This window comes from Oncorhynchus nerka, linkage group LG15, assembly GCF_034236695.1.
Source record: "Oncorhynchus nerka isolate Pitt River linkage group LG15, Oner_Uvic_2.0, whole genome shotgun sequence".
Taxonomy (NCBI): domain Eukaryota; kingdom Metazoa; phylum Chordata; class Actinopteri; order Salmoniformes; family Salmonidae; genus Oncorhynchus; species Oncorhynchus nerka.
Genome location: NC_088410.1, coordinates 63,194,788 through 63,216,895, shown reverse-complemented (window position 1 = coordinate 63,216,895; position 22,108 = coordinate 63,194,788). Strand labels below are relative to the sequence as shown.

Here is a 22,108-nt window from a genome sequence, read left to right as displayed (position 1 = left end):
TGAGAGCATGTTGGGACTGAGAAGAAAAACAAACGAATTGGCATTTATGCCCCCCCCCTTCCCCCTCTGACACACATGCGCACACACATGCAAAGTTGGGTGGGCAGTTGTTTGTTTTTAAAGGAAGAGGAATATGCATAAAGGGAGATATGGGAATAGTCAAGGAAATGAAACATCCAAGAACAGTAAGGTGACAGACCAAAGGTTTGGGACGAAGAGTGAAGGGGGAGAGTGAGAGACAAAGAAAGAGAGAGAGAGAGAAGGAAAGAGAGAGGAGGGGGGCTGAGAAGCTGAAACCTAAGCTTTCTGGACTCTATTTTCCATTCCTTCAGGCATTCTGTGGCTTGTAAAAAAATGCACTGTATATTTGAAGTGTTGGATCACGTGACAGGGAGGGTTTGTAAATCAAAGTGCATAATGATTTCAGTAGGGGAGAGAGAGGGAGCAAGAAGAGAGTGAGTGAGTGAGCGATCAAGGGAAAGAGAGAGAGGGATAGAGAGCGAAAGAGAGAGAGAGAGAGAGAGAGAGAGAGAGAAAAGGGAGAGGAAGGCAGAATGCAACAGGCTGTGCTTTATCTTCGCTCTGAGAGGGACTTCTGACTGATGAACTGAGCTCTACTACACATAACTCAATCCACTCTCTTCCTTCATTCGTCCATCTGTACTCCAGACACACTGCAGAGCTGGTGAGTTTGGATTTCGGATTGAACTTTACAGACCGTCTCTCTTTTTCCTGTTTTTTCTTTGTTTCTGAGTCTTTCTTTGGAGTGAGAGAGAAAGAAAGAAAGAGAAAGAGAACATGTCAGAGCAGGACTGAGACAAGAGTGTTTGTGTGGTGTTTGTGTGGTGTGTGTGTGTGTGTGTGTGTGTGTGTGTGTGTGTGTGTGTGTGTGGATGGGGAGATGATTGAAACAGAGACTGCTTGTGTGTTTGGGGAGGAATGGGACTCTACAAGGGGAGAGTTTGAGTTTCCTGAGGACAGCTTTAATTGAGAACAGATTTAAAGAGAGAGAAGGAGGTAAACTAGTGAGAAAGACAGAGATCGCCTCTTTCTTGTGCTTGACCGTTGTTACAAGTGTGAGTAGATGTGTAGTATTGTATGCATGAGTGTGTGATATGTTTTTTTTAACGTGTTCTTGTGTGTGTTTGCTGATTGTATGACAACTTTATAGTTTCCTAATCAACCGCTTACATTCTTAATGTGACAAACTGGGAAACAGTGTCCAGCCCATTGACATGAGCACTGCGTTGCATGACACGATATGTGAAAAACCTTGAATCTATGCACAAACTGTTGTCTCAGTAGTGATCAAAGTGATTCCTCATCCCATTTGAATATTCTCACATGGCATCGGCCGCACTAATGTTATGTTATAGGGACGTGCACTGCATGTCAGTGTAATACACCTTCATAATGCACTTTCTTCCCCATGTCATGATATATGTGCACCGAGTGTACAAAACATTAAGAACACCTGCTCTTTCCATGGCAGACTGACCAGGTGAATCCAGGTGTAAGCTATGATCCCCTATTGATGGCACTTGCTAAATACACTTCAATCAGTGAGGATGAAGGGGAGGAGACAGGTTAAAGAAGGATTTTTAAGCCGTGAGACATGGACTGTGTATGTGTGCCATTCAGAGCATGAATGGGCAAGAACAAAATATTGAAGTGCTTTTGAACGGGGAATGGTAGTAGGGGACCGGTTTATGTCAAGAAATGCAACACTGCTGGGTTTTTCATGCTCAATAGTTTCCCGTGTGTATCAAGAATAGTCCACCACCCAAAGGACATCCAGCCAACTTGACACAACTTTGGGAAGCATTGGAGTCAACATGGGCCAGCATCCCTGTGGAACGCTTTCAACTCCTTGTGGAGTCCAAGCTCCAACAAGTTGAGGCTGTTCTGAGGGGGGATCTGCAACTCAATATTATGAAGGTGCTCTTAATGTTTGACATACTCAGTGTATGTCAGTGTAATTCCATCTCAATGTCTTTATAGTATGGGTCCTTATATGTCAGTATATTTCCTCCCCATGTTATGGTCACACCCAGCATAAAGTAGCACAGACCTATTAAGCAGTGACTACGCTAGGATTAGACAGAGCCTCTACTTTGCCCACAGGCTGCTCAATCATATTGTGAATTGTCACTCTCGGCAGATGCTTCATCAGTCATGCAAATGGCTGGAGCTGGTCTGGTCTGGTCTGGTCTGCTCTGGTGTGTGTGTGTGTGTGTGTGTGTGTGTGTGTGTGTGTGTGTGTGTGTGTGTGTGTGTGTGTGTGTGTGTGTGTGTGTGCGTGCATGCGTGCGTGTGTGTGTCGGTGCGTGCTTGTGTGTGTGTGTATATATGCCCGTATGTGTATGTGCATGCGTGCGTGTGTGTGTCGGTGCGTGCGTGCGTGCGTGCGTGTGTGTGTATATGCCCGTACGTGTATGCATGTGCATGTGTTTGTGTGTGCACTGTGCAGTAGTCCTGTCACATAACACATAAGGTTATGTAAACAGGTTACGGAGGTGCAATTATACAAGCGACATGGAAACATTGAAACGACGTGATTTGAATATCGGGAGATGACTGAGAGCCGTGTGCGTCTGATCTCTGTTTCCTTCTGGTGTGCAGTGTGTGTGTGCGTGTGTGAAAGAAAAAACAAACTCTTTGACCCCATGTAGTAAACCTTCAGTACATGGTGTTACATGTACTTCCATCCTCTCTCAGCAACAACCTGCAACCGTTTGAGGATCCTCAGTTTGGGTTTATTTTACAGGAAAAGTGAAACTAAGTGTTTTACACACATTTGTAAGTCACTCATACAGTGGGGATAGGCACAATTCTTGTCAAAAACAACATGTCCCCATCAATTTTATTATAAATAGATTAGGTTATATTATTGAATAGAATTTGTTTAGATTAAACTTTTACTATCTCTTACTTTGTGTACAAAGCTGTGGTTTAACTGTTGTGTTCCGTCTTGCTGTGATATAATGCTGATCAGTAACACTCAGCAGCTCAGTGTTCTGACCTCAGTGTGCTGATCTATGGAGTACAGCTCTATGCAATGCTTATCCTGCCCTTTGCCAATGTAGCGGATGCCCGACAAATCTATTCCAGATTCATTTTCCTAATGTCTGGTGGAATGTTAGTCAGCACATCTAGTAACTATCTTGGCATGGAGAGACGAGGAGGAGGAGGAGGAAGAAGAAGAGGCAGCAAATAGAGCACAGACAGGGCACAAAGATTTCATGTGGCTAAGCACCACATTAAATGCTGGTTTGTGTCCACACACACTAATAAAAACACACATTCACTATAGTAACACACTCTCTCTCCCTCATCTACACTAACAAGCACTCACAGTCTCACTGCAGAATTAGACGTTTCTCCAAATGTCACATTTCAAAGTTGCTCTAAACGTCAAATTTAGAAGGTTAAGGTTTTGGATAGAGTTAAAACATTAAGTTTAGGCACTCATTCTGAATGGTTAAGGTAAGGGTTAAGGTCTGGGGTAGGGTAGGGTTAAAGCAACAACAACAAAAACAACCTAGACATCAAATTTCGAAGTCAAGCTTAAGCGACCTGCCTAATGAACAAACACACACACACACACACACACACACACACACGTTTCCCTAAGAGATCAACACAACACACTAGTGTGTCCCACCAGAGCGAGACCAGCCAGTTCCAGTAAAAGCATTGTGTGTACAGATGTAGGATCTTAATTTGATCACTCTTTTGTTGCTGAGAATGCAAACTTGTAGTGTATTTTTATGGGGGTAAAATACAAAAAAAAAACACTTTCAAATTTCAGACTTGATTTTCCGTAACGATAAATGTAACCCCTACAAAAATTACAATTTATTATAATCCACATAATAATTAATATTTCCTGTTGGGTCAGCATAATTCTTCTGCTGTAGCAAACTGGCTCAAGTTAAGATCCTGTCTGTGAAGTGTTTGGCAGACAGCATGGTCGGAGTGTGTCTAAATATACTCCACGGAGAGTCCCTTTCTTTTATTCTCTATCACCACAACTCTGTGTCAGACTGGATCTCTCTCTCTCTCTGTGTGAGTGAAGTCAGTGGAGATTTACTAGAGCCATTCCTCACTGTATATGTGATGTGTCTGAGTGAGTACTCATGTCTTTGTGTGCTAGTGATCCTGGTATTTATGAGAATGTGTGTATGAACTGGCAATCTTGTGTATAGTCACTGTGAATTGCACCGTTCAGTTTAAATGTGTAGTTAGCTGTTAGCTGTTTTGTGTGTTTTTGCGTGTGTATTGTGTGTGCGTGTCTGGGGGTGTAGATGTAGGATCTTAATTTGAGCCAGTTTGCTCCAGCAGGAAAAGAATCCAGGAAAATTATCCTGCAACAGGGTGATTAAATTAAGGTCCTACATCTCTATAAATTTGAAGTCAGAGATCTAAACACTTAGAGTGGTTTTCATCACCCTGTCATTTTCTGGAAAGAGTGTCAACTAATCGCCCTGAGCAACAATACTCTCAATCCCATCAAACCCTCAGGTCACCCACTAGCAACCAACAGGAAGGCACAGGTCTAGGATCAGTTTACACTCTCTAAACCCTAACCTTAACGATCAGGCTGGGCTAAACGGACTAACTATGCCAATGACTGCCATCTCTATAATGGCCATTTAGTTAGCCCCATTCCCTGATTCACATACTGTATGGGGGTTAGTTTGGTTAGAATATACAGTACATAATGTATACTGTACATATGTGAGGGGCGGCAGGGTAGCCTAGTGGTTAGAGCGTTGGACTAGCAACCGGAAGGTTGCGAGTTCAAACCCCTGAGCTGACAAGGTACAAATCTGTCGTTCTGCCCCTGAACAGGCAGTTAACCCACTGTTCCTAGGCCGTCATTGAAAATAAGAATTTGTTCTTAACTGACTTGCCTGGTTAAATAAAGGTAAAATAAAAAATAAAATAAAAGTCTGGAAATGTAATAAGTCGTGGAGCCCAATTTATTTCAAATAATGTATGCTATTGTTAAACTTGTTTTGATAGCATTCGTTTATGACTAAATGTGTTTTTTTTGTGTGTTTGTTTTATGATCAAACTCACCTTACCTGCCAGACTGATGTTTCTTGTCCTGTCTGCCCATACACTTTAGATACATTCCCAGCAAACACACATGTATAAAAATGTATACACGTGTGTCTAAGTAATGTTCTCTCACACATCTTTCACACGCACACAAAGAGAGATTCATGACGCACCTGCAGTGTTTGTGCGTAGGTTATTACCGCCTAACTCCTTTAACTGCCTTGCCATCTCTGTGTCTTTGTTCGCTTTGCAAGGCAGGGCCCTCAGTAGGAGAATGTTGTCTCTCTCCTCTCTTTCTTCTTTCTCTCTCTCTGTTTCATGGTCTCCACTCGTCTGTCAACACGAAGCATTTCTCATTACCTCTCTCTCTCTCTATATTTCTCTCTCGCCCCCCCACCTGCCTGTCTGTCCATACCAACCCACTTTCAAACTCTCCTCTTTTGAGGTGCTGAACAGAACAAATAGTAGATGGCAAATATAATTTCCATACTGTATCTGACAATAACGTTTTTTTTTAATAATTAGTGTCCAACAGCAGATTGTGAGAATGTTAAGAAATACAGTATGTCATCATCAGAAATAGGGGAATTGTAAATCAGTTGGATATTGTAAAAAAATAAAATGATACAACGGGTGGATCTAATCCTGAAGGCTGATTGGTTAAAAGCACATTCCAGCCAGTGTCTTTTCCACAAGTTAACACCGGCTAAATCTATCACGTTAAAATGCCTATCTACTCTGTTAATCTGACTGTGCAATCCACTGTCTCATCAGGCCACTTAGGCAAGTTATAAACTTGATCTCCACTATAAAAAGGAGTCGGGATGAGACAGACAGACAGACAGACAGACAGACAGACAGACAGTGTTTCTCAGCCAGTTGAAATCTTGAATTAGCTGGTATCATTTTTATGGATTTTATAGTTTTCAGTCTTTCCAGCTTCAGTTGGAAGTGATTATGTTAGCCGTGTCATTGGCCTCTGAACAACAGTGTCCTGATGAGAGAGCACATGTTCTATGCCAGGCGAAATCACACCTCATTAGCTCATTGTTATGGATGTATCCAAATAAATGTCACGAGAAAACAGCTGAAACAAATGCAAAAGCAGCTACTGTTGTTATTCTGCCTGCACTGTTTGACGTGACCGTAAGTTAGCCGTAGTTAGCCGTAGTTAGCTAGTGAGCAAACAAGGGATAAGAATGTTGCCAGCCAGTAAGGCAATGGAACATTTAGAATGAACGTCTGTGTCCATAGATACAGAACGAAAAGACTGAACGACTGGGTCGCGTCTCAGGAAACCGAACCGATAGAACGAACAACCAACCGGCTTGGGTAGCAACCCTAGATCTGTGTCGAGACTATGTCTTGTGGAAGGATGAAATAGTATGAATTTATTCATAAAAATTATGTTTTTTAAATCAAATATGTCAATCATTGTTTGAATATGTTGGTAACCTGTTGTATAAAAGTGATAATGCCCCTGAAGCCGGTGTTCGGAGGATATATTGGCACAGGTGTTGTTAGGCCCGAGACAAAGTCGGCTTCTGTGGCATTAAACGTAGCACGGTGTTATACACCTTTCATTGTGCATTCATTTTGTTTTTAGACATCTTTCACCACATAACCATTAATCAAAATATACATTTACTGTGAAATATAATGAGTACATTGGTTTAATCACCAAAACACATATCTTCTCAATTTAGTTATCTTAACAACCAGTTAATCCAATAGCAAGGAAGGTAAGATTGTCACGCCGTCCTCCTCTTCATCTGAAGAGGAGAGGCGAGAAGGAGCGGAGGACCAATATGCAGCGTGATGTGTTCATGATGAACTTTAATAAAGAAAACACTGAACACTGAAACACTATACAAAAACAGCAAACAAAATAACAACCGTGAACCTAATGCGAGCTGTGCTGAAACAAGCCATCAACATAGACAATCACCCTCAAACAAACAGTGCAACCCAGGCTACCTAAGTATGATTATCAATCAGAGACAACTAATGACACCTGCCTCTGATTGAGAACCATACTAGGCCGAAACATAGAAATCCCCAAATCATAGAAAAACAAACATAGACTGCCCACCCAACTCATGCCCTGACCATACTAAATAAATACAAAACAAAGGAAATAAAGGTCAGAACGTGACAAAGATACATGTTTCAAAATTGCTCTTTGAATGTAGTATGCTACACAGTACTGTAAATGACATTAAACTGTTTTCCCATTATGCACTAATATTGACTGAATATTACATTTCCAGAATTTTGACCCCATGTGTGATCAAAGGTGTGGTGAATGAAGACAGATTTCACAATGAAATGAAATGAATAAAATGGCAGTAAATATCATGTTGTCACTTTGGATAAAAGTGTCTGCTACGTAAAATGCATCAATCACAGTATTTACAGTACTCTATTGGCCAATGCAAAACAATGAAGCACATGCTTCAAGAGATCTTTGCAAATGCATTGAAATGGAAATACAAAAATATCTCATTTACATAAGTGTTCACACCCCTGAGTCAATACTTTGTAGAATCACCTTTGGCAGCGATCACGCCTGTGAGTCTGTCTGGGTAAGTCTCTAAGAGCTTTCCACACCTGGCTTGTGCAGCATATTTTCATTATTCTTTTCAGAATTCTTCAAGCTCTGTCAAATTGGTTGTTGATCATTGCTAGACAACCATTTTCAGGTCTTGCCATACATTTTCAAGTATTGGATTTAAGTCAAAACTGTAACTTGGCCATTCAGGAACATTCACTGTCTTCTATGGTAAGCAACTCCAGTGTAGATTTGGCCTTTGGTCCTGCTGAAAGGTGATTTCCCCTCCCAGTGTCTGGTGGAAAGCAGACTGAACCAGGTATTCCTCTAGGATTTTGCCTGTTCTTAGCTCCATCCCTGAGCGATTTCTTCCTCTCCGACAACTGAGTCAGGAAGGACGCCTGTATCTTAGTAGTGACCTTTATTTTTTATCCATCTACCAATAGGTACCCTTCTTTATGAGTCTCTGGAAAACCTCCCTGGTCTTTTGTTTTGGTTGAATCGGTTTTTGAAATTCATTGGTCGACTAAGGGACCTTACAGATCATTGTATATGTGTGGGGTACAGAGATGAGGCAGTCATTCAACAGTCATGTTAAACACTGTTATTGCACACAGAGTGAGTCTATACAACTTATTATGTGACTTGTTAAGCATATTTGTACTCCTGAACATGTTAAGGCTTGCCATAACAAAGGGGTTGAATACTTATTGACTCAAGACATTTCAGCTTTTAATTTTATATTCATTTGTAAATATTTTGAAAAACATAATTATACTATGACATCTTGTGATATTGTGCGTAGGCCAGTGACAAAAAATATATATTTAAAATTCAGGCAGAAAAGGTATTTTTTTATTTGTTTACTTTAGGTGAAGTTAAATCATAATAGTCATCATCATAGAGGTACATTTGAGTATATATAATACTTTTTATGTTTCTACAGATGTAGGACTTTAATCTGATCCAGTTTGCTACAGCAAGAAAATAATCCTTCAGCAACAATACATGTGAAGTATTATGTGGATTATGATTAATGGACATTTTCATAGGGGTTGTTGCATGTTTTGTTAGGGCAAATCAAATCTGATATTTCTAAGTGGAAATTACAAACTTTAGAAGGCTTTTTAAAACTCAAATTTTCTACAAGTTTGATTTTCCTGCTGTGCAGGAAAATTCTCAGCAGCAAAAGAGTGATCAAATTGATTGTAACAATGTTCGTCTGAGGAAGAAGGAGTAGACCAAAGCGCAGCGTGGTACGTGTTCATATTTCCTTTAATTAACTGAACAATAAATACAAAAGAACAAGAGAATAAATGAAAACCGAAACGGAAAACAACTACCCACAACCCATAGTGGGAAAACAGGCTGCCTAAGTATGGTTCTCAATCAGAGACAAAGCTTGACAGCTGCCTCTGATTGGGAACCATACCAGGCCAAACACCTAGAAATATAACACACAGAACCAAAACATAGAATGCCCACCCCAACTCACGCCCTGACCAAACTAAATGAACATGTGTTGCAATGTGAAACATGTATTTGTAGATGAAACACTGATTAAAGTGATGGTATGATTTTGTGTGTTCTACTTAGTCAATTGAAAATGTGCTTAGAGTTTTGAAACATCTGCCTTTTTGATGATCTATTTAGAGTATTGTACTAATAAGAGTTGTGAAAAGTACCACATACTTGTGAAAATAAAACAAAAGCAATTTCAAACAAGGTAGGCACTACATCAGTAGTTCAGTAATTATCAGTTTTGAGCAGTTTGATTAAGTGATAGTTAATTGTATTGTTAACAAATTACAAGAAAATCATATCAAAAGTACTATTCAAATTGCATTTTGAATATGTATTCAAATTGTAATTGATTTGGTGCAGTGAACAAGTCACTTTGTGAATGTGTTTGTTGTACACAATCAATTCAAAATGTGCTAAGAGTTTTGAAACATGAGCCATTTTTTGTGCTTAGAGTTGTGAAAATATACCACGTACTTGTGTAAATTGCACCAAAGCGATTGATTTTATTTTCATTTGAGGGGACAATAGGTACCAGCAATAGTTGAGCTTTACCTGCTCAAAATGTAAATGCCTGTTCTTCTCGTTTCCTCTTGTGTGCCAGTATAGTCACAATGGTGTACTGAGTACAGAGAGAGAGAGAGAGATGTTGCTCTTTTGTCGACCTTTCAGTTTTTCTCTATGAATATCAATGGCAATTTCATTAAATTATATATTTCCAGAATTGTATTTTTTTGTTTTCCGGCCTGGACGAAACAAACATATTTTTGTTCGGTAACGATGACGTATTTTCTTTGGTGTTACATAAAGGACTCTTAATGGAAACCATGCAGGAGTGTGGTTCTGCTTTAAGTGTTGAGTTGGAGTGCTTGTTCACTTCTGATACAGGCTATTTAACAGCTCGTCTGTTCTGCATTGTTTAAGAACAACTCTCTTGTGTGTGGCTACTCATCACATTTAACTCTTTCCAAATGAACATTTTCCTCCAAGTAGGACTGTTCTTCTTCATGTTTAAAAAAAATGCTTTATGCTTCACTTTTATTGGTGCACTGCTATTTAGTTCAAAATCTTTGTCTCATAAGGTACCGTGTTTGGTACTTTAACACTGTGTTTAAGTCTGTTGAATAGTGGTCATTGTCATTGGGTCAGGTTGTATCATCTGGCCACCTGGTGTACCAGTGAAGCTGTCCTCTGTCTGTGTGTTACTTTAATCACAGCCTCAGGCATGCCTTCAGATCAACATCCACTAGTCCTTTAAACACAGCAGGTCACCTCTAGTCCCTCCTCTGTGGTGGAACGCAACCCTCGACCCCCGAGAGAGGAGAGGAGAGGAGAGGAGAGAGAGAGAGAGAGAGAGAGAGTGTGAGAGAGAGAGAGAGAGAGAGAGAGAGAGAGAGAGAGAGAGAGAGAGAGAGAGAGAGAGAGAGAGAGAGAGAGAGAGAGACCCGTGAGTGAGCACAGAGCTAAAAGGTGCCTACTAAATGCCTCGATTAAGAGTGACCCCTGAACCCTATCTGTAGCCTGGAGCGACATGGGGTGACCTCAGTCGCGACCTGGCAACCCCAGAGTCAGCCGGAGGGGCTGGGCTCCCCATAACGGCACCATTGTGCGTTTGATTTAAACATTATTATCATCATTAGTGCTGTTATTGCAGCCACTATTATGATTAGGCCTGCCATTAAGAGAGTAACAGTATTATAGTCACTGGCGTATCTGTAATTACCATTATTTATGGTTAGTAAGTTATTGTAAAGGTTACGACAGTGATTGTAACAGTAACAGTGGTATTATTACAAAGACTGTTATTTTGACATTATGTGGCTGAAGCACAGCTCAAATGATTGTTTGCAGTGGAAGGTACAGAGGACAGTATAGAAACACATTATAGGCCTGGTTGGATAAAACATATTCCAATTTCCATAGGCGGTATTATGAGGCGTGTGAGAAGCAGTTACTGCTGCCTAAACAAATCCCATGTTTCTGTACCATCTGTCCATCTGACAGGGAGAGATACAATGAGATGGCTGTGGCTAGAGGAGACAGGAGACTGTGAGTGAGAATGTAGACTCAACGGTTACATAGAAACCGAGCAACCATAACGAATGATTATGAGGTGAAAGTTTGGATTGGAAGTAAAATGTTCACATGAGGTTAAACATTTCATTCACACGACAGTGTTTGTGTTATAGCACAAGAGTCTAGTTTGCGGCAAAGAAGTCAACAGTCGTAAAAAGGTCATTGTCGTTTTTTAACTTACCATCTTGGTCATAAATAGTATCTAAATATCTGGCTAATAAAGGAAATGTATATGCATAGTTACAACAACAAAAAATAGCAAAGCCAACAATATAATAGCTTTCATAAATTATAGTGATTGTTCGCAAGCCTGGACCACAATCGTAAAAATATTTTGGTTTTACGAGACCGATGGTAGCATGTGTTTTAGAGAGCCAGCTATATGTCAACATAGCTCATATACTATGGCCTTTTATTTTGTCTGGGAAAGAGAGAACATTTCATTGAATTGTGTATTGTTTGTGGGCAAATATATTTTGTGTGTGTGTGTGGATGCGGGCGTGTGTGTGTGTAAGTTTATCAGCATGTCTGTCTGTGCGATTGGCCGCGTGTGTGTGTGTGTGTGTGTGTGTGTGTGTGTGTGTGTGTATGTGTGTGTGTGTGTGTGTGTGTGCCATGTGAAGCTTGCCATGCGGACCGTTTGACCCTGTGCTAATTCAGACACAGCAGACAACACTTCTGCAGAGAGAGGGAAAAACACACACACACACACACACACACACACACACACCCACATACAAATACAAGGTTATATACTTTTTTTTGTATTTTGACTACATACTTTAACTCCACTTACCAAATAAGCCCATGTTATTAACTAAAGACGGCATGATTTTACACACTTCTCATTTATCTTGCTTGGGTCGATTTGAGAGGATTGGAGTTTGGGACTTTTTCAGTTTCTCTCCTGCTGTGATTTTAAACTCTCCATCCCTCAGTCTTACTGCGTCAACTGTATGTAGTAGCTGTATAACCTGGCAGTTTTGACAACTGGTAACACATTCTAACCAGTTCTAATACCAGCTCTAATTCCATGTTGGGAAAATATATTCGATCGTAACGTCTTGTTCTATAGAACATTTATGGATTTAATGCTGAATAGTTGAGCTGCATGAGGTTTCACACAAACTGCTTTAGATAGGTGTGAATGCTCCTCAAATCTACATCACTTACACACAGTGATGGTCCGTCTCTGAAATAAGTGAATGAACTTGTATTGTTTCAGTAAAAATATCCAACTGTACACATGGAGATTAAAACCTTAAGCCAGTCGGTGAAACACGTCTGTCGGGCAGAGAGGTGATTTAATAAGTCATTAAAGAATGACTTGGGGTCACAGTGTGCAGTTTTTATGAGTTTTGATTAAAGCTCTCTCTGCATGCCCACCTCAGTAATGACCTGGTGTGTGTCTGTGTGTGTGTGTGTGTGTGTGTGTGTTTAAGTCAGTAGTTAGAGGCATATTAAACCGCGCCTCCATATTACTCAGTGGGTTGCATTCGCCACATGAAAGCTGGATACTTAAAATCACCCAGAGAAGTGTACGCTTCGCCTCACAAACAAGCCGTTGTGTGGGTTTAACTCAGTTGGGAAAAAAACACATTTTACACTGTACATGGTCACTGAATAACAAGAGGCAGGTGCAGTTGATAACACTGGAGGACAGCTTTTACTTGTGATTAACTTCAGACAGGCTTTTATTGTTTGTTTTATTTGTTAAGGAAATTAGAAGTAGGATTAGAAAAATATCCAAAGGTCATAGTTATATATCCAGTGGCTGGTGTAGGCTATTTGTAACCTTTATTTAACTACACAAGTCAGTTAAGAACCAATTCTTATTTACAATGACGGCCTACACCGGATGACGCTGGGCCAATTGTGCGCCGCCCTATGGGACTTCCAATCACGGCTGGTTGTGATACAGCCTGTATTTGAACCAGGGTGTCTGTAGTGATGCCTGTAGCACTGAGATGAAGTGCCTTAGACTGCTGTGCCTTAGACCGCTGCGCCACTCGGGAGCCCAAAATCAAGCCTATGCTATACAGTATAAATATATGTATACATTTTATATGTCTAGCCGTTCGACCAATGTCTAATACTTCTGTAAAATAAACATTTTCACGAGAACCAGTGTGAAGAGAGGCAATACATGTTTTTTTTGTTTGGTGTGTGTTGAGGTCTGCCCTTCAGTTAAAGGTCTTTTTGGAAAAGAGAGGGTGGAATGGAAAACCTCCGACACACACACACCAAAGCTGCTTTTAATTCCTATGCATTCGGAAAGGTGGGCGTCAGTTACCTGTGCACCCCTCGGGCATGTGTGTGTGTGTGTGTGTGTGTGTGTGTGTGTGTGTGTGTGTGTGTGTGTGTGTGTGTGTGTGTGTGTGTGTGTGTGTGTGTGTGTGCGTGAAGAGTGGCAGGTTGAGTCAGGTCGGGACTTGGGGTAATGGACTTGAGGGTGATGGTGGGCGATGAGATCACTGAGACAACACCCCTTTGCCCCCTCCACACACACCGTGTTTGTACGTGTGTGTGTCTCATCAGGGCCAGACGGCCCAGTCTGAACCGACCCAGCCCGGCCTCATAAAGGCAGCATTGAGGCCTGGAAGCCCAGAAACGCACAGCACCTCTTTTGTTGCCCTGCCCAAGGTGTGTTACCCCTGGAGGGAGAGAGAGAGAGGCTCCCCTGGCTGGTGTGACTCATTAGAGAAAATGCAACAGTTCTCTGGGTTGGAGGCTCATTATTTTGTGTGTTTATTGGGGGAAATAAACCGTTTCTTTATTTTTATGTACGTTTTTCATCAGCCAGTTCGCTCCCTCCCTCTTTCTTCACCAAAGTCCCCTCTTTCTCTTCTCAATCCAGCTCCCAATGTGGGAGTAATTAATGAAACGCTACTCACCTCTTACGAACGGAGAAAAGGCTCAGTGCCTTCCAGATGCCTGAAACAAACTCTTTCTTTCTCTCTCTCTTTACTCTCTCTCTCTCTTTTTCCCTCTGTTTTCTATCGTCTTTCGCTTTCACCACTTTCTTTTTTCCTTCCCTGCTTTTCTTTCTTTCCTTCTTTTTCTCTTTCTTTCATAGTACTAGAGAGACTTGGGTCTTGTGTTGTGATCAGTAAGGGAGCCCATGGCAAGTGAAGCAACACCAGGGCTCCCTTCCTCTCAACAGATCTCGTAATAACTTCATCTCTCCTCCATACTTCACCTCTTCAGGGTCAATTTGAGATAGCGATGGAGCTTCCGACTGACCCTGGTTCCCACCAAACACTTCCCCATAAGGATGCTTAATAAAGTCAATGATTGTGTATCTGTGCGGGAGTGAGTATGTGTGTCTGAAGGGATGTCTTTGCACCACTTACTTTCATTTGTATATTGGACACCCGTCTATGTCACTCATACAATCCCACCTACTCAATTATTTATTTTGTTGCCCATACTTCTTACTATAAGAGATTCTTTGTCTCTGGCGCACAAAAGCCTTTTTTCTCTCTCAGTGAAAACATTTGGAGGAGAAATTGGCCCTCACAGAGAAGTGCTGAAACCCCTGAAGATCCAAACATTTAAAGAAAATATGTCAATAAGAGAATTTATGGCTTGAAAAACAATTGTGAGATAGTTCATGCTTTTGTTTGCGTGTACATGCATACATGTGTGTGGTTGAGGAATAATGACTAATGAGCTACAAGGCAGGGTTATTCAGAACAGAACACAACAAGACAAAAAGCAAAACAAAACAACACGACCATAACATCCCGTAAACCTCCGGGTCGGAGCTCGGCCTAACAGCAGACCTGATGGAACAAATAGAACAATGAGAAGCAGATTCAAATCCTGGCAGAGGGATGTATTTGGTGGACTGATTGGAAACGGTTGAGAGGGAGGTTTAGGGATGGAGGAAGAGGTGGTTAGAGCAGGGGAGGGGATAGAAACAGGGAGAGGAGAAAGAGAGAGGGTATCTATGACAGTTGTGATGATAGATGGGGCAGGGTATTGATAGGGGGCGTAGAGGATCCACTGGGTTGATTTAGTGGATCGAATGTCTATGTGTATAGTGCAGGGGGGTACAGTGTGACCTGAACAGGAAAAACGCAGGGCCCTATGTATTGTATATGGTATATGGTATAGGGAAGCACACGTGCGTGAGTGGTGTGTGTGTCCTTTCTGTAACGTGGCTGGGTTGGCCAGCCGGCCTGGCCCCACATGTGGAACAGTTTACTGGAATGGAACTCTAAATTAGCGGTGCCCCGCTGCAGTAGGCTGTAATTAGCTAGCTCTGTGAACATGGGAGACAGACAGACAGACAGACAGACAGACAGACAGACAGACAGACACAGACAGGGGGAAGGAGGAAGAAAATAATACAAGTATGTGTTTGCGCTGATGGGTCCGTTTTCAGGGGTTGTGTGTGTTATGGCCTCTTTGTGTACATTTGTGTATGTGTGCATGTTTGCGCTCTTGCTCAGTATGCCACCCTACTGCCCCTGCAGTGCCCCCCAGTGCGTGGAACAGGACACTGCAGAGTGAGTGTGTGTGTGAGTGTGTTTTTCCACTGTACATGTTAATCCATGGACATGTTCTTCCCTGTTTTGAGACGGTACTGTGAGTTCCTCACCCTTCCCTCCCTCTGCTCCTCTCTCCTCTCTCATTCTCCCTCTCCCCCTCTTTCTCTCTCTTTCTATCTCTCTCCTTCTCACCCACCTTCTCACTCCCCCTCTCCCCTCCTCTCTCTCTCTCTCTCCCCTCCCCTCCCCTCCCCTCCCCCCTCCCCTCTCTCTCTCTCCCTCTCTCTCTCCCTCTCCCCCTCCTCCTCCTCTCTCTCTCCTCCTCTCTCTCTCTCTAACACTCTCTCTCTCTCTCTCTCTCTCTCTCTCTCTCACACTATGATGCATAAGCTGCAGCATGCCCAAAACAACACTGCATTCTTTGGCTCCTGTGTGTTAACCACAGATCTACCGGCGAGAATGTGACCCCATCCACTCATCACATCACTCTGTGGGGGGTGGGACGGTACACCAGAAGGAGATACGGAGGGAGGGAGAAAGGGAGAGTTACAATGATAGATAGAGGAAATAATTTGATCTGACAAGGTACATCTTCTGCTGCTTTCTGTGTATCTGACCCAGAAGATGGGGGGGGAGGGGGGGCACACTTAACCCATGTTGTAATGGATTAAGTGTGTTGGGCAGAGCAGCCACAGTCTCAGGCTGGCAGAGAAAACACAGAGACTCTTTATAGTGGAGTTGGGCTGATTTAAATCAGATGGCATTGCACTGTTTGGAAGCCTTTCTCTGCTCTGTCTCATCCTCTCAGTCCTACTTTGTACTTATTTTCCCTAGAAATGTCACTGTCTCTCATTCTCTGCCCACTGCTGTCTTCAACATATCCCATATTCCCTTTATTCCTCATCATTCACTTTTCTTCTTACCATCTTTTGAGTCAGCTACAGTTTCTCCATGAATGATGCCATCCCTCTTATGTTTGTAACAGACGTCTCATTGGATCATATATTGATGCATTTGGATTGAGGCTGTGTAGCCTACTTTAAACTGACAGGCATTGTAACTAACCTCCTATTCTCTCTTCTTTCCCTCTAGAGAGCGTAGATCTGAGGCAGTGTTGCCCAGGCTTTGTGTCTCGTCTGTGGGTCCCACCTCAGCTCATCATCCTTCCTCAGCCCTGTACTCTCCAGGCCCGTAGGACCAACCCCAATAAGACCACTGCCTGAGCGGGACAGTGGACCGGAGCTATCCTGGACCGGAATTATCCTCTCAACGCCATGGCAACCAATAGGGAACGGCAGGTGGGTCACATGACTGGCTTTTCACCTGCTGTCTACCCCTTTGCCTTCAACTCCATGAGGAGCCACTCCCCCTTCGACCTGCTGGCCAATAGCAGCCTGTTTGGACGATTTGGGGCAGACCTACCGAAAGAGATGGCTGCATTGTGTAAGTACTGTTAATCATATTCTCCATATTCAATACATAATGTATACACACACACAATAACATACTCAAAACGACACCCTTTTGCGATATCTTACTCAGTCACAACTCTTGGGATGGATTGGGATGGAGAGAGAGAGAGCAAGAGAGAGAGAGAGAGAGAGAGAGAAAGAAAACAAGAGACATTGAGAGAGAGAGAGAGAGAGAGAGAGAGAGAGAGAAAGAAAACGAAAACAAGAGACATCGAGAGAGAGAGAGAGAGAGAGAGAGAGAGAGAGAGAGAGAGATTGAGAGAGAGAGAGAGAGAAAGAAAACAAGAGAGATTGAGAGAGAGAGAGAGAGAGAGAGAGAGAAAGAGAGAGCAAAAAACAGCCCTTCCAGGAAAGCAGGGTTTTTCCATGTGGTAAAGCAGGCAGGCAGGCAGGCCGGCAAGGGAGGGAGGGGGGGTGCATGCAATGGGTTGGCAGGGTACAGGGCCGGGGCCAGCCTGGATTCTCTCTAGTCTGAAGGCAGCAGGAAGAACAAGTGTCCCTTTATGAGCTGGCTTTACAGAGGTGAATCAAATTATAACATATAAAAAACAACATGAAAAGAGAGGGATTAGAGAGAGAGAGGGGGGAGAGGTTTGAAACAGGTTCTTGTTTTTGAATGGGTGAGCCAGTGGGGCTGTCAGAGTTTCCACACAAGTTCAAAGGGGGTGCTGTTGTCCAGAGAGAGAGCAAGAGAAAGAGAGAGAAAGAGAGTACTCCCATATCTATGTGCAGCACGATTTGTGACCTGTTGCCACAAGAAAAAGGGCAACCAGAGAAGAACAAACATCATTGTAAATACAACCCATATTTATGTTTATTTATTTTCCCTTTTGTACTTTAACTATTTTCACATAATATGACATTTGTAATGTCTTTATTCTTTGGATAATGTTTACTGTTAATGTAATGTTTACTGTTAGTGTAATGTTTACTGTTAATGTAATGTTTACTGTTAATGTAATGTTTACTGTTAATGTAATGTTTACTGTTGGTGTAATGTTTACTGTTAGTGTAATGTTTATTGTTCGTGTAATGTTTACTGTTAATGTAATGTTTACTGTTAGTGTAATGTTTACTGTTAATGTAATGTTTACTGTTAGTGTAATGTTTACTGTTAATGTAATGTTTACTGTTAATGTAATGTTTACTGTTAGTGTAATGTTTACTGTTAATGTAATGTTTACTGTTAGTGTAATGTTTACTGTTAATGTAATGTTTACTGTTAGTGTAATGTTTACTGTTAATGTAATGTTTACTGTTAGTGTAATGTTTACTGTTAATGTAATGTTTACTGTTAGTGTAATGTTTACTGTTCGTGTAATGTTTACTGTTAATATGTATTGTTTATTTCACTTTTGTTTATTATCTAGTTCACTTGCTTTGGCAATGTTAACATGTTTCCCATGCCATTAAAAGCTCTTAAATTGAATTGAATTGAGAGTAGAGAGAGGAGAGAGAGATAAGCGATAGTTGGATAAATGTAGGTAAACTTGAACTTTTTTTGCAAGAACTTATACAGGAAACTAACCTCAACATTAAAACCTTCAATCCGAATCAAAATTCCATAGCTAAAACCTTGATTTTGGACAAAATTACATGAATGGACTGTTACTACCAAGGACTATCAAGAAAAAATTTGAACAAACCAAAACCTGCAGAAGAAAGACAGCAGAACCTGGAAATACCATCCAACACAAAACTGAGTGATTCATATTCAGTCTGAAGCTACTTCTGAAGCCAAAAAGTAAAAGACAATAATAATTTTGTTATATAACGCTAAGTAAATAAGTATACTAAGCTACCAAGCTGCTAGGACAGAACATAACGGGCAGCACCTTCAATTAGCACTGAAGTGTGAAGTCAGATGTGTGAAAACTCTTGAGCCCAACAATGGCAGGAGAGTTTCACAGCCCCCCCCCCACCCCACCCCCACCCCACCCCCACCCTACCCAGATGCAGAGGCCTTTGAAGCCCCAGTGGCGTATCCCTGTCCTGAGGTCATTACAATACAGTACCCCATGGATATTAAAAATAACCCCGCAAGGAATAAGTACAACAACAAAAAAGCTCCTCAAGGACAATCCAGAGACACTATTTGCTGACTGCTACAAAGAGGATAATGTACTCAACTTCAATTTCCACACAGACCCTCCCATGGCACAGTGCTATAAGAGCACACTACCCCTATGTCAAGGGAGAGGATATTGGCCCAGGGTGGAAACTCAGAATACTAGACATTGAGGAAATTGAAACAACCTCTGTCAACGTGTACAAGTCTGGGACAGTAATGGTGCAGGGCCTCCTCATGCAGTTCCAGCAGGACTTTTACAGGATCAAAGAGAGAGCACACCGCAGGAAAATCCCTCTCTCTCTGTGACGACTCCCCCATCCTGAGTGAGTCTGATCACACCTCTTCAAACTGTCCTGCAGACGAAGATAGGTATCCCCAGCACTGATCACACCTCTTCAAACTGTCCTGCAGACGAAGATAGGTATCCCCAGCACTGATCACACCTCTTCAAACTGTCCTGCAGACGAAGATAGGTATTCCCCAGCACTGATCACACCTCTTCAAACTGTCCTGCAGACGAAGATAGATATCCCCCAGCACTGATCACACCTCTTCAAACTGTCCTGCAGACGAAGATAGGTATCCCCCAGCACTGATCACACCTCTTCAAACTGTCCTGCAGACGAAGATAGGTATCCCCCAGCACTGATCACACCTCTTCAAACTGTCCTGCAGACGAAGATAGGTATCCCCCAGCACTGATCACACCTCTTCAAACTGTCCTGCAGACGAAGATAGGTATCCCCAGCACTGATCACACCTCTTCAAACTGTCCTGCAGACGAAGATAGGTATCCCCCAGCACTGATCACACCTCTTCAAACTGTCCTACAGACGAAGATAGGTATCCCCAGCACTGATCACACCTCTTCAAACTGTCCTACAGACGAAGATAGGTATCCCCCAGCACTGATCACACCTCTTCAAACTGTCCTGCAGACGAAGATAGGTATCCCCAGCACTGATCACACCTCTTCAAACTGTCCTGCAGACGAAGATAGGTATCCCCAGCACTGATCACACCTCTTCAAACTGTCCTGCAGACGAAGATAGGTATCCCCAGCACTGATCACACCTCTTCAAACTGTCCTGCAGACGAAGATAGGTATCCCCCAGCAATGATCACATCTCTTCAAACTGTCCTGCAGACGAAGATAGGTATCCCCCAGCACTGATCACACCTCTTCAAACTGTCCTGCAGACGAAGATAGATATCCCCCAGCACTGATCACACCTCTTCAAACTGTCCTACAGACGAAGATAGGTATCCCCCAGCACTGATCACACCTCTTCAAACTGTCCTGCAGACGAAGATAGGTATCCCCAGCACTGATCACACCTCTTCAAACTGTCCTGCAGACAGTTAGCACTGAAGTGTGAAGTCAGATGTGTGAAAACTCTTGAGCCCAACAATGGCAGGAGAGGTATCCCCCCAGCACTGAACACACCCAGTCCCACAACTGCACTGTTCCTCCATCATAGAGAGGGATAAATTCACAGAGCTGGAGAGAGACATAGTGGAGCTCAGAGAGCTAGTCCACACAATCCAGACAGAACAAGACCACAAAACAGACCAGCACAACCCCCCCCCCCCCCATCAGGAAAGAGTGGCAACAGCACTCGCGGGTGTGATTGAAAAAGCTTCTTCCACTTTCCCCAACGCACAAGTGGTTGTCACCCTGCTACCATGAAAATACTTTCACCCTGCCACCATACAGTGGGTGAATGCAAGCATTTTGCGAGACTGTGATTCAAAACATAATGTCTACCTGGCCCACAACTCCACCCTGGACTTGAACAGCCTTTACAACCAGGTCCACCTCTACAAGGCAACAATCCCAACTTTTTCCAGGACCCTGAAGGACGTCACCCTCAACCATAGCCCCAGCACCTCACACAGGAACAACAGAGCAACAGCCACCCCGCCCAGACCAGCGAGACACCCTCCCAAACCTGCAAAAAAAACTCCCGAAGGACCTGCACCAAGAGAACCCATGCCAGAGGACCTACACCCAGACCACAGCATCACCTGCCACACCACAACCAGCTAAGAACACCACAAGCAAACCCTGGCCACACCGTATATAGGCCCCCCATATCAGACCAATGTGCCATCTGCCCACCCCATGCCACCCGCCCCTGCGGCAAGGACCTCAGCATGACAGCAGAACATATGCCCAGGCCGTGAGCAGAGCAACAGGCCTAAACCCCTCTACTACACCCGCACAAGCCCCATCCTGCGACCTAAGAGGTATGTATCAGATGCTCAACATGCTCTGCTCACACCTACTGTGATGGTCCGGGCCTAAACCACACAAAGCTTTCACTATCTCATCCTGGAATATACAAGGTCTGAGGTCATCTGCCCTTGGCCTAAACAGCAGGAACCCAGACTTCATCAAATACAGACATTGTCATCCTACAAGAAACATGGTATAAAAGAGATGGACCCACTGGTTGCCCTCTAGGTTACAGAGAGCTGGTATTCCCATCCACCAAACTACCAGGTGTGAAACAGGGAAGAGACTCAGGGGGTATGCTAATTTGGTATAGAGCAGACCTAACCCACTCAATTAAATTTGTCAAAAGAGGAACATTTTACATCTGGCTAGAAATGAATCAGGAAATTATCTAAACAGAGAAAAATGGCCTCATGTGTGCTGCCTATATCCCCCAATAGAATCCCCATACTTTAACGATGACAGCTTCTCCATCCTAGAGTGGGAGATCAACAAATTCCAGGCTCAGGGACTTGTACTAGTCTGTGGCGACCTAAATGCCAGAACTGGATAAGAACCCGACACCCTCAGCACACAGGGGGACAAACACCTACCTGGAGTTGACAGCATTCCCTT

The 22,108-nt window shown here is 42.8% G+C and overlaps 1 protein-coding gene across 1 annotated transcript in view; it reads left to right on the top strand.

Moving 5' to 3' along the window:
* The first annotated feature begins 399 nt into the window (after positions 1 to 399).
* LOC115143097 (retinoic acid receptor gamma-A-like) overlaps positions 400 to 22,108 on the top strand; it is a 68,955-nt gene continuing 47,246 nt past the window's right edge. The window contains exons 1-2 of the mRNA XM_029683171.2: positions 400 to 685; positions 16,804 to 17,154. Coding sequence (XP_029539031.1) covers positions 16,986 to 17,154 — 169 coding nt within the window. The 5' untranslated portion in view covers positions 400 to 685; positions 16,804 to 16,985. The remainder of the gene's footprint in view (positions 686 to 16,803; positions 17,155 to 22,108) is intronic.